A 13,294-nucleotide genomic window follows, 5' to 3' on the forward strand; every position below is an offset into this window, starting at 1 on the left:
CAAATAAAAACACAAGCTGATCAAATTATTTTTAAATTTTATTGAAAGGAACAGTGTTTCTAAAAAAAAAAAAAAAAAAAAAAAAGAAAAAGCTTCCACTTTGCTATCCTTGGAACAGCTGAAACGTAAGATCAGAACTGAAGTGTATCCCAAAGTCCACAGTTGAATTAAAAACTTTGTACAGTATAATTATCAGTCTTTCAAAATAAAAATAAAAATTCTTGACGCAAAAAAAAAAACAAAAAAAACAAAACAAAACAACAAAAACACTTTTGTGTGCTAAAGTATCTGTGTGAGAGCGTATATGGTTATTTGTACAGATGTAAAAACGAGTCCTGTGGACGTGTGTCTTTATTCTCTATGACAGTCTGTTAAGATTACATTCTTCCAGCGGTTTCTGTTTATCGAATCCTCTTCTGCTGACGCGCGCGGTAGATGTCGTGAATGGGCGGAGCTATGGCTCCCTTGTCGTCCTCCTCGTCGGAGTCGGCGTTTGGCCTCTTGAGGGACTTGGCGGTGGCGTGGTTCTCCAGGGGGCCGTTGCCCTCCCCTGCCGCCTCAGGCTGTCTGCCGGTGATGAGCTCCACAGCAGCATCGACACCTGAACGCAATCGGTCATACAATAAGGAGGACAGTGAGAAACTAAGAGGATATTTTAATGGGATGACACAATTCAATGTCTTTTTGTTTGAATTTTTATGTGAATAAAGCGACAGAAACTAGCTTGGGGAGAAAGAGGCAGTGTTTCCCAGAAGAATTGAAAATTCTACACCTGAAAAGTGTGGCTTGCATGTGAATGCAGCCCCTTTTATTCTGATGGCCCTAAATACAATTAACTGCAACCAGTTGGCTTTCAGAAATCACTAGATTAGTAAACAGAGTCCACCTGTCTGTAATGTAATCTCAAGTCTAAATCCAAGCTGGACAACATGAAGACCAAGGAACAATGTAAAACATTATGCCACGTTTTCAACTTTTCACCGAGGAGTGGTATAAAGAAAATAATTGTTAAAATAAAAATAAAAACTGTAATAAGCACTGTAAAGACAGTCGAAGTTCACTGGACAACAACATTTCTGATGCTTCTCGATCTGTGACAACAAACAAACTTACTCTCAGGAAGTGTACATCTCCTAAAAGTTTCCATGAGCTCATCCACTTGAACAAAGGGACCCTACGGACAGAAACAATTGAAAACTTAACACTGCTGCCACTGACAACTCATCAAAGACGAGCCTGGTAGCGTCAACCGGCCGTAACTTACAGTGAAGCATGTAGGCGGAGGGAGCAGCTTCATCAGGACAACAGCAGCTGGAGGGACTGGGAAAACTCCACCAGGGACCGGGTGTAGACCTGGAGCTGTGGGGAGGAACAGAGGTAAGATCAAAGATGAATCCATTTACACATCAGGTCTATTTAGAGGGAAAACAGTGGAAAGACAGCAGCAGGCCACAGAAAATAGAACTCAACACACAAAAATGAACCCTGCATGAAATATCCGGGAATATCCGGGATTACGTACGAGCGAGGTGACGCGGCTGATACGGGATCATCTGATTGGTGTCTGGTTTGGGATACTCTGGTTTACGATCAGGATCGTCCTTTAGTGTAGGCACCGAGGGAGCCACCACAGCCTCAGGGAGCAGTGCTGCCAGTTTGGCACGAGACACATCCTACAAACAAAGCAGCAGAAGACGAGTCAAACACACAAAGTCTTTCTTGGCTCAACCACACTGGCAGTCATGATTCAAAGTCATGTATCAGGAAGAAAAACACACCTTGTAACCAAGGGCTTTGAGTTCACTGGTAGAGCAGGGATAAAGGTCCATGAACTTGTATCTATCGACAAGCAAAGCCGTTTCTTTCCCCTCATACTCGTCTTTGAAGGCTGTGAAACGTCGGCGCTCTACTTTCAGAATACTGGCCAGGTCTCCGATGTTGCTCTCGAACGCCAAGAACCGAGCCCAGATCTCACTGAGGACCAGATGCATGTCATGGTTCACTGGTTTGACCGATATCTTGAATGCACAGACAACACAGCCAAATGCTTGACATTACCCTGATTTCTCTGGGGATAGACTTCCAGAGGTGAGGACCCGTTCGAACAAAACCCTAGTGTTGTTGTCCTCTGAGAAAAGAATCGGACACATAAAGCAACGTCTGTAAAAGCAAGCAGCAAAGCTACGGAATGGTGAACAATTTGGAGGACGTTACAAACCATTAAGGTGGGAGAGGTAATCAATGTAGGCAAGTATGTACTCTGGAATGTCTCCATACTTCTTCAAGCCCAGCTCAAAAATCTTAAAGGCCACTGATTTATCCTGTTGAGAAAAACAGACAAAAAAAATGTTGAAGCATCTGTGTGTCCAGCCACTCCTCAAACCACACGCCGAACTTCTGCTTCGTCTTACTTTGCTGCAGTAGTATTCCATCAGAGCTGCAGACACGTAGACATGGTGACGTGTGCGTAGGTCCTCTCGAGCCTTTTTGAAGATGGAGCGACCTGATTTGATGCCCTCCGCCCTCCTGGCGAACTTCATGTACTGGATGTAGACCAGCGTGGGGTCGATGTCCTCGATCGCCAGCAGTTTGTTGTAGATGCTGTGCACTTTCTCGTACTTCATGCGACTCTGAGAGAGGGACACAAGAATAACGCTGGTGTGTATTGTGTGGTATGTTATGAAGTTTGGTTAGATTGTTCTGAACACGTAACCGGACACTCACTTCTTCGTAATCAGCAAACGCAAAGTAGAGGAGCATGTTCTTTTTGAGGAGAGTCCCAATGGCACGTTCATAGATGTTAGCTGCCTCGTCGCTGAACAGCTTTGAATTATTCATGTCCTGAAAGAAAGAAAAAGAACCAAAAAAATTAGGAATTAAGGCAAAAGATTTGTCTGATATTCAATATCTGAAAATTATTCAGGCTCAGTTTTGAAAGTGTAGGTGTGTCTTACTCCTTTCTCTGCCAGTAGCTTGCTGGACTGCTCCAGGTACTGAGCTGCCTCATACCAAATGTCGGGATGGTGGCCCAGAACCAGCAGGCACTGCTCATAGGCAAACATCACTGCATCCAATCAAATTAGAAAGCAATTCAATTAAAATGTTCCTGCTGTGCAACAGTAAAATAAAGGGATTCACGTCAGAAAAAGAGTAAAACTCTGCCCTCTAGTGTCGTATCTGCAGGTAAGATGATCTCTCTGCATCACTATCTGACGTAAATGTAAGAAACTACATACAACAACCAAAATGAAAAAAATGTTTTGAGACAAAACCACCAACATTGTGTTACCTCTCTTTGTGATGAGGGTCTGGTCTTCTGTACGGAGTGGGTTGCTTTTTTCCCACTGAATGTACTTTTTCCACATTTCCACTTGCTGGGCCTCCTGAGGGGAGTTCTGTGGTGGGACTGAAGGTGCGTTTCTGTCAAGCCCTTTCATTACCGTCTCATACTCCTGCGTCACAAAGATCACCCAACAGCCTGTGTCAGTTACCAGAACAGTATTTGGTACATTTTTCAGTGGGAATCTGATTTCTCACCTTTGCCACTCTCCTTGCATTCATGTAATCCCTGCTGCGATCTTCAATCATCTTTTTAGCCAAATGCACATTGATACCCTGTAAATAAAATCCATGGATTATTCCTGCTTTTTTTTACTGTTGAAACTCTAAATCTACATATATTTGTGATAGCTTTTGGCATCCATTGTAAGTTTCTATGTAAAGTTTACACAGAGAAACTTGCTCAACTTTGTTCAAAATAACAGAGATCCTACATCACTAATAGGATCAAACACTATGACTCATGGCAGTCTTTTTATATTTCAAGTAACTTTCATACGCCCTGCTTGCATGAATGTCTCCAGAACTATTTCCGTTCTGGAATCGTGATTTATTTTCCAAAATTAAACACCTAATCTCCTGCAGAACTTTAGATTTTTACGGTTCTAGATCAAATGAGATGAATTAAAGCCACTCTGGAGAGCGTAGGGTCATTTTGCTGACTGATCTAGATTCTGCTGTGATTTAAGTATATGTAGCACTTAGAATTGATATAAATGTGTAATTATTGCTTTGTGATTTTCTTTGTCTTCAACAGAAAGCCAACACAGATGGAAACCAAAATACTACCACCGCCATGTTTCATTATGCTTCTTCTTTTGGCAGTTTCTTCTTCTTTGGGAGTGTCTTGGTCAGTAAATATGTATGTCATCTAAAGGAAACAACCATGTGATTTTTCACAGCTCTTAGTACGGGGCAGCAGCATTCGTTTTGGATGGCAGAATGGCAAAAATACACACTCATAATGTAAAGGTGCCCAAACAGAATGAAGATGTTTGACTAGTTTATGCTATTATAAAACAAGGAACCCAATTCCAACTGATCAAGTTGGTTGACAACTCTTAAATACAATTTCACTTTAAAGTTGAACTCTAATCCTGACTGTTAAATAATCTTTAATCTATTTTATGTAGATTGCATGGATAAATATGTTCTTATGTTCTCCTTTGCTACTGTTTGAGTTGTAAGTGAAGCTTTTAAGCTCATTTTCAAAGAAAAAAAAAATACATGCAGGAGAAAAACACTTGAGCATTGATTGGCTCACTTGCCTCTTCATATTTGCTATAATCTCTCCAGAGCTGTTCAATGTTAATCATTGGGTTCACGCAACCTCTTTGGTAGACTCTCCGAACCGCAGTGATTCTCTGATTTTCTGCGTATGAGCCCACTGCCTCACTAATAGAAGACAGAAAAACAACCAAGATTTTAGTTTTTAATGCAGGTTAGGATAAAATTTAGGTCAACAAATTGAAGAAGAAGAAGAAGAAAAAAAAAAAAAACACTTACACTCCTTTCAGGAAATTTATGTAGTCGACCCAAATCTGAGAGAAAGAAATGATAGCAAGTTAGATAAGAGCGCTGAACAGAAACTAAAACAACTTGATAAAAGTTCATATTTGCAGACCTGATAGGACATAATTTCCATGCCAATTTTATCAAGGGCGAAATCATACGCCTGGGCCATCTTCTCTCTGAGAATAAGGGAATGAAATTATTCACATTCTCTTCACATGCTGGATGTCAGAATTCAGAACGTCTTCTTACTTGTAGCTGGGAAGCTTCCCTTTGGTCTCCCGAACATATGCAAGGTAGCATTTCCACAGGTCAATGTGCAACACTTTCATTAGGCATCTCTGGAACAACTGCAACATGATGCGAGAACATGCAGGAAAAAAAAACAAAAAAACATTTTACATTTACTCCATAAGACAGAAATCACATACACAGGCTGACTGATGTAGCAACCAAATAGCTGGTCAAATGTCCCATGAGGCAAAAACTGTTTCGGTCATTGATATATCTATATTTTTAATTTATCTAAGATGCGATCTTCAAGCTACAGTTCGACGCTTGCAGAACTTCTGAGATTATATGCTGGAGTAAAAAACAGTTAAAATCAGAAATGAGCAGGCACTTAAAACATTTGAAGACTTTATTAAAGTGAAGCGACATAAAAGGTACACGCAGCTTCAAGCATATTACATGTAGATGAAAATATGTGAAAAGAAAGAACCAGAAAGTGTTTGGGGTGGGAGGAGTACTGCTTGCATGAACATTGAAGACAGATAGTTCAAACGTTATTGAAAAGGAACGCCAAACGATACTAGTTAAACTTCTTTTTAAACTTTCTAATGAGCAAAATTCCTACATATTCAGCCAACAATTAAACAGAGCTTCAACACTGAAAACGAGCTTACAGTTTGGGCACTTACCTTCTCTACCTTGTCATAGTTTTTAGCCTTTATCTGCAAATAAAAGTGTAAAAACTTATAAATGGAAAGCTCAAAGTAAACATGCATTCATGCAGTTTTAATAACTCAAACACACACACATCCACACAAACCTAAGAATCAACAGTGATATTCACACAAGAATGACGACTAACTTTCAGAAAGGGGTTTATTTTATTTTCTTTCCACTTAAGCCAAGAAAACGCGATAGAAAAACAAACAACTCATATTGTCAAAATTCATTTAATTAACTGTAGTAAGACCAGCTTTTAAAGGCAAAAACATCTGAAATATGAAATAATCTTCCTACAATAACTTCTAGGGTGCATGGCTAATAAATTGGTTCACTGATGACAATCTTCTGCCTTCAAAGAATCTCTCGGCTCTTTCCAGTAACAACAGACGCAGCTCTACTAGTTCAAAATGGTGTGACGGTGCAAATATCCCAAAGACACTGATCAGAAAGTTTTACTAATAAGTAAAAATAAACATTTTAATGCCACACATAATCTTGAGCAATAAACCCAAGTGAAAAGTGTTGTACATTAGTATAACATCCCTGCCTCTTCACATCCTATACGCTATCTCTTCTCACTTAAATCCTTCTTGCTAAACATATAAAATCATTGGGGGGGAGGGGGAGGGGTTGGACACATTTAAATTATGTGTGGATTAAAGATCAAAGTCTTATCCTTATGAAACTGCAAATGGGCAGAGAAAAGATAAGCATATTTGTGAAATGGTTTCATCTTTTCAGGCATCCTACTCCTAAAAAAAAAGAAAAAAAAACTGAATACAAGGCTGAGAGGTGTGTGTGGGGGAATACAGACTAGTAGAATAGGAATAAGAAAATCCTGAACACATCCTGCAAATATTTGGTTCATGTATCTTTCATAAAATGCAAGAAATACAGCATAGAACCTTAATCTTTACGTTTTTAATACAAAATGTTACAGTACACATAATGTTTTGAGGCATACCACAAAAGAAGTGTTTTCAGTCAAACTAGACTTGAAAGTTGCATCATAACTTACAAGCGACCTTATTTGACATAAATGTGTCATAGGAGAGTCGGAGCATCTTGAAATTCTGGCCCTACTGCACACAAACTAAAACAGTCTTGCCCACTTAAATTTAGCATTTCAAATTCAGGTCAAGACGATTCCGTCTTTGCACTAAAGAAAAGCACAGATTTAAACCTCCAAACATTTTGCCAAAAATACTTTCAAGAAGTTTTTATGCAAAAGCTGTTTTTCTTCACAACAGTTTGGTATGAGTAAAAAGGGAAAATTTAACTTCTTCAAATTAAAAACTGAGCTCCAGTTTTCCCCGAGTCCACTTCTCAGCGATGGCTACATCTGGCTCCTAAGCCTTTGTGCGGTTTGCAGAGACGTGCAGTAAAGCTCCAGTTCAGCTGCCAATGCCCAAACTCAACAGCCTTTGATAGTCAAGAGTATCTTACACACAATATTACTGAATGACAAATATTTACAGAAGGCTATTTCCAATCCACCTTTGTCAAAGTTTTATCTACTAAATGTATTAAGAGCACAAGGAGTGTAAATCTTAAAAAAGTGTTCATTAAGTTTAGAGAAGTTTCCTCAATGAATATTAGTCGTTTACGGCACTATGATTCTATATTAGTATATCTACTAACTCCAGTCTTGGGCACCTAATAAATTAATCTTCATAGGACTTGTCTTGCCCCCAACTCCATATATTTTTATGCGATGGGGAAACAACTCAAGCTAAGCTGGGTCTCTTGTACGTAAAGATGGCCTAGCAGGCAAATCAAACATGTCATTCTAAATGGCAATAATATGCAGAGATATTTTTTTATTTTATACATTTTGGGGAAATTCCAATGTGGTCCTCAGATGTTCTGTTTAAAAAGAAATTAGCACATACATATACTTACCACAAGGGGGAGCAGCTATACTAAGAATGACAGTGTATGTCATTGATTATAATCCTAGAAGACTTTAATTGGTATAATTCTAATAGTGTTATTTCAGAAACAAAATCTTCGTTCAAATTTAACTAATGTAGCTGATTTAAGTAAATTCAGGTATTTGGAGTCAAATGGAGGACAGAAAAAGTACCTGGCAAAAGTATTCGCACCCATTGAGCTCGCTTGCATTTTGTCATGTTACAACCAAACTTTAGAACATGTTATTGGGAATTTATGTAATAAAGAAGCAGAAAGTCATGCATGATTTCACACTGGAGTGAGCAGTGCTTCATCAGACAAGGTCAAGGAAGACTTTATAGGGGGAAAAAGAGGAGCAGACAAAGCATCATGCTCTAGAGATACTTTTCTGAAGCAAGAGAAAGGTGATCTGGTTAGACTTGAAAAAAGAAACTTGTTAAAACCTGAAGTACTTAAGACAGTGGAAGAGATTCATCTCAAAGCAGATGACTATATATAAACAATGGAATAGTGTAGATAAAAAAAACAAAAACAAAAAAAAAACAAAAAAAAAGGGGTGCGGGGAGTTCTATTTAGTAGAAATTTTAGAGCATGCTAGTAGAGGTGCCAAAATGTAATTGGAGAGAAAAGTGGTAAAGGATCACAGCCACAGGAACTGAATATAGACACCAAATTTACAGGCAGAAGGGGAAGGAAAATCATGCATTTTCCTTTCCTTTATAATTAAGTGCTACTTTGTGTAGGTCTTTCACATAAAATTCTTATAAAAATGTAAAAGTTCACAATTGTAAAAAAAACGGTGAAAGGTTTATGGATATAAATACTTTTGCAAGGCACTCTGTAAAAACAACAATGTTGATGCTGCATTTGTTTAACCTTTTTAATTGTCTGTCAATTTTATTTTTGATATCAAACATTGATTAACATTTTGAAGTGGTAATATGTACAAACAGCTAAAAATATTTTTCCCTTTTCTGAAAAATATTTCAGTTTGATCTGGTTAAGAATCCCAAATCATCTCCGTTTAATAATCCATAAGGGTCATAAATCACACTAAAGTCACATTTCTCTGATGCTGTCAACTCTACACTTATCTTTAAAATTAATAAAGTAAACACCAATAATATCCTTTTGGTTTATTTGCCTTGTTCTGTTTTATGGTAAAACAAATAATGACTTAGATCTCACTATGTTATCTTTATGATTGTATTTGCTGCTAACGTTGTTGCCGCTATAACAACTTTAATGCAAAGAAAAATATTTAAGGGTTGAGGCCTATCATGAAAAAAAGAAAATTAGTTTTACCAAATTCATAGAGTAATGCCAGAAAGTTAGTGTAAGGCAGAATATATGAGAAAGTTTGATTTGGAGGAGAATCTACAATCTATATACACTGACATCACTGCTTAATTTTAGAAAATTAATACATTTAGTGCAAAAAAAAATGTACTTTTTTGTTAGAACTGATGATCAGATGTAAGCGAAATTAAATCTTCTGGTCAAATTGTTGGTTGGATGAAAGTAAAACTTATTCTTGGCAAACCAAAAAACAAGAAAAAAGACAAAAAAAAACAAGCAAAGGGTCACAGTTTGTGTGTTCAGAAGAAGTGGGGCGAAAAGTCTCAAGAAAAGAATGGGCCACACAATAAAGATCGTTCTTTATGAAAATAACCCAAAAGAAATGACACAGGAGGCAATAAATTGACACGACAAGTGAATAAAAGGCTAATGCACTCCAATACCATTAAAATAGTTTTAATACTGTTGCAGACCAAACATGCAACAAATGCACTTTACCCCATATTTAATATGCCGCAGATGATATGTAATCTTTCGTTTAACCTGGAAACATGAGGAATTATCCTTAAATAGTTATAGATAATAACCCCTTCTTGCTTAAAGGCACAATTCCTAATGAACATCAGTAGAGCCCAACTGCAAAGTGTTTTGTATCAATTTTCATAAATGGTTCGTTAAAAGGTTTTTCCACTTTGCACACTTTGTTTTAGGAAACTGTGAGAATTCTTTAGCTTTTGAAGAACATCTTTGAGATTAGACAAAAAGGCTCAAAACAAGAATTGTGACTTTAAACTCCATTGAAGTCAGATACATTTGGATTGTGTGAAAATCACATAGTTGATTATGTTAGAATAAGTCTCAGCCATGCACACAAGGGAAAAGAATAAAAAAAAGTATTAACCTCAGCTTCAATGAACAGTTTCCAGAATCTGCCAGAACTTGGGAACTGTGAGACAAGTCGCTCATGGGTCTTCCTTGCTTTATCTATGGGTTGATTCTACAGGAGGAGATTGCATTTACATTCCACTCACTATTTAACATAAAAATGGCAATCTTGCCAATCATGAGGTGGAAGACGATATCTAAAGTTTCATATTGGACTAAATTCTAACCCCAAGCCCACCACCCTCATTCCCAGTATCCTTATCCCCAGTAATACAACTCGGTGTCACTAAACCTGTGCTTCTCGAATCAGAATGCTCCAAGCGTCAAGGTCATATGGGTTTTCTTCCAACTTCTTCTCTGCTTTCTTCACCTTCTCAGGAATATACTCAGCTGCTGCCTGTAACACACACACACACAAAAAGCAACAAGTAATGTTGTTAGCAAACTCAAAATGCTTGTAGCAATGTGATGCGAGGGCCCACATAGCGCTGGACACTCACACAGGAGGTAATCGTGTTATTCATTACCGGACCATAAACATCAGAAAAACGGGAAGCGGCAGAAAATCGGGATAAATCGGCTGAAATACGTATTTTCCCTAGGTAGCTTGGTTTTTCTAGCTGGCGCCATTAAATAGAACCTTACACAGCAATATCTGGAGTAAAAACAATTAATTAACTATCAGAAATTGCAAAGTAACACGATTGTGAACTAATGTTAGCTCGTAGTGTTGGAATCGGCTAGCTTCACGTTGCGACAAAGCGGCTGAATCAATATGGCGCACGACCACACCACAAAAAAACCAAAGTACATGACTTCTACGCGTTTGATTCCCCGGATAAAGCTGCACACAGCGAACATTCCAAACTAATTTACGTGCCTAACAATGCTGTATGAGAAAACATTAGCTATGACACAGATATCCCGCTAGCTTGGCCATGAATAGAAATGCGTGTTGCTACCTGCTCGGCTGTTCCCTCCGTCGACATGGCTTTAGAGAATCTGCTTCAAAAGTTTTCAACCACTGCAACTAACACCGAAATAAGCAAGATTCAGGAATTTTCTTTAAAACTACTAGGTCATCGGCATAGTTTTAGGGTGATTTTTTACGTTGCCTTCGAGCAGCTAACAGCTCAACGGCTGGACTGGCCAATGACTAAAATGGCGAGAAGGCAGACAGTAGTGTTCCGTCGCGCGTGCAGGAACAACAAAGTTACTTCCGGCTGTCACAGTTTCTTCAAAATAAAAGCATTGGCTGCAGCATTAGGGATAAAAAAATCATTCATATTTTTAAAATCATTTTGATATACTATGATTTACATTAACGCTTGGTTAAATTACACCAAGATGAGAAATCACTATGATGAAACCACACTCCTAGAATGAATTATAGCGTAGGATGTCTCTAAGCAAATATCGTGTCAGATGTAATGCATGCGTTACAATTAAGGGAGATTCTTCAGCAGAAACAAGAACAAGTGATTTAGCACCAAATGACACTGATCATTCTGCTGGACAACAGGGGGAAGCAAATCACAGCTACAGAGAGCGCGCGCTTGAGCGAGTCTGTCTAGCCTGGCCAACAGACTAGAGTAATAGAGTACAGCAGTTATCGTTCACACGAAGACATTTAGTTTTTATTTTTCCGTTCTCAAACCAGTTTTTACCAATTACCTATTATATATTTGTCTAATTATGTACAGGTTTCCCTATACAGAATTCCTTCTATATGTTTAACCTAATCATATGTGTGGTTTTAGTCTTTGAAGCTACACACTGAACAATTGTGTAAGCTTGGAAAATATGTTTGCTTTGTCCTTAAGGATAAAAACAGATGAAGATTCACAGCTACATTTTTGTAGCCTATAACAATTGATCTACACAGCATAAATGATAGCCACACAGTTGAGTGCTCTGTGACTAATTTGTACCCTTTGACAAATATATTTTCTTAAAGCAATTTAGCTGTTGACAGAGGTGAAAGCAGTTCTATTGCTTTAGGCTAATTTCTGAAACATATACCTAAAATTTGCACACATCAGAATATCACAAATAAAAATATAATGGTGGTGTATGCCACAAAAATTGACATACATGTAAATACTGTATATTTTACTATATTTTTCTAAAGCTAATATATTTATCCTTTATGTAAGTACTCTGTGAAACCTTGAAAACCAGTATCAAATTATTTGTTTGTGCACAACATCAAATTCTTTGTTTGTGCACACACTCTTGCCCAATAAAGTTGATTCTGAATTTTTAATCAAACTTTCTCATAATGACAAATTAAGGTGGTCTGATAACTCTTATTTTCCCATATGTTGCCATCAAACCAACTGTAGCCCTGTTGGAAAACTAGTGACATTTTTAAATTGATTTATTTATTGACAGTGGCAACAAAATTTTGGCTATCCAAGCTGATAGCCATTTAATTTTCTTTGTATTATGTTTTTCTTAAAATGCTAAGTTTTAGCATTATCATTTTTAGTGTAAAAGCATGTTTTAAGTTGTAATGCTGGCTGTTTATTTGTTCTTGTAATATAATCATGTCATACTGGACATAGGGGACCTTATTATTTAATAAAGCATATCCAGGTGTCTACATCCCTACATTCTATTTCTATCAAAACTATGTTATAAAATGTTATATATATCATGTACTTTCACTACAATTGGGCGGTTTTTCATTGTATTCCAAATAAACCTGGGAGTTCTATTTTTAAGGTAATCTGCAATGGATTACTTAGGTCTGACTGATGCCGTCAGTTCACAAACATTTGCTTCCAGTTGCTAGAGAGAGAGAAGGGACATGTTAGAGGCTGGCAGGGCCGCGGAGCTGCTCGTCTAGACAGGGGGTAACGGGCACCCTTTCAGAGATGGGCAACGGCGCCCAACGAGAAAGGACATGGATCTGAGCTGAGTAGCTAAAAGCCGGACTTGGTGTATTGCTCCCGGACGTCTATATGCAAGAGTTATTTTATGTTTGAAATGTGGGAGATGGTGGCGTTACCAAGAGCGAGCTCTCCCTTCCTGTCGTCTAGGACAAGATGGCAGCAATGCAGGCGAACTGTGCATGGGGTGGATTTATAAGTCCATAACATGCCCAGAGAAGCCCTGGATTATACTTAAAGTGACTCTATGTGAAGGTAAGTGGCGGATTGAAAGCTGTCAGTTTCCAAGCTAAACATTTGAATCGTAGGTTTGGATGTGACGTATTACTCTGTCATAACTTAGCTCTAAACTTAACCAATTTTGGATGTTTCTTCAGCTTCAAACGTGAGTAATACAGGCTACACTTTAAATAGTGTGTTTAATTGGGGTAAATATTTTTTCCCTTTCGTGCCAAATGGTGATGACGATGTCGTCCAAGGTGATTTATTGTAACGCA

General features: G+C 38.0%; 2 protein-coding genes across 4 annotated transcripts in view; one reads left to right on the plus strand and one right to left on the minus strand.

The window, feature by feature from the left end:
* Positions 1-35: 35 nt before the first annotated feature.
* Positions 36-11,112, minus strand: cstf3 (cleavage stimulation factor, 3' pre-RNA, subunit 3). The gene is made up of 20 exons (XM_007549831.2): positions 10,866-11,112; positions 10,196-10,300; positions 9,920-10,015; positions 5,772-5,804; positions 5,104-5,201; positions 4,964-5,030; positions 4,846-4,880; positions 4,608-4,734; positions 3,538-3,615; positions 3,290-3,452; positions 2,955-3,064; positions 2,725-2,841; positions 2,412-2,630; positions 2,219-2,321; positions 2,059-2,128; positions 1,779-1,974; positions 1,523-1,673; positions 1,265-1,359; positions 1,114-1,174; positions 36-601 (listed from the first exon to the last, which is right to left on the minus strand). The coding sequence occupies exons 1-20, from the start codon at positions 10,890-10,892 to the stop codon at positions 402-404; spliced, it is 2,151 nt and encodes a 716-aa protein (XP_007549893.1). The 5' UTR covers positions 10,893-11,112; the 3' UTR covers positions 36-401.
* A 1,579-nt stretch (positions 11,113-12,691) lies between these two features.
* The window catches only part of hipk3b (homeodomain interacting protein kinase 3b), a 37,349-nt gene continuing 36,746 nt past the window's right edge, over positions 12,692-13,294 (plus strand). For 2 of the 3 annotated variants that reach the window (XM_016670378.1, XM_007549833.2), the window contains exon 1: positions 12,692-13,052. In XM_016670378.1, coding sequence (XP_016525864.1) covers positions 12,980-13,052 — 73 coding nt within the window. In that variant the 5' untranslated portion in view covers positions 12,692-12,979. Of the gene's footprint in view, positions 13,053-13,094; positions 13,183-13,294 lie in introns of those variants that run through there. The other variant, XM_016670380.1, reaches the window with a different exon arrangement.

Source organism: Poecilia formosa, unplaced genomic scaffold (assembly GCF_000485575.1).
Source record: "Poecilia formosa unplaced genomic scaffold, Poecilia_formosa-5.1.2 Scaffold33, whole genome shotgun sequence".
NCBI lineage: Eukaryota > Metazoa > Chordata > Actinopteri > Cyprinodontiformes > Poeciliidae > Poecilia > Poecilia formosa.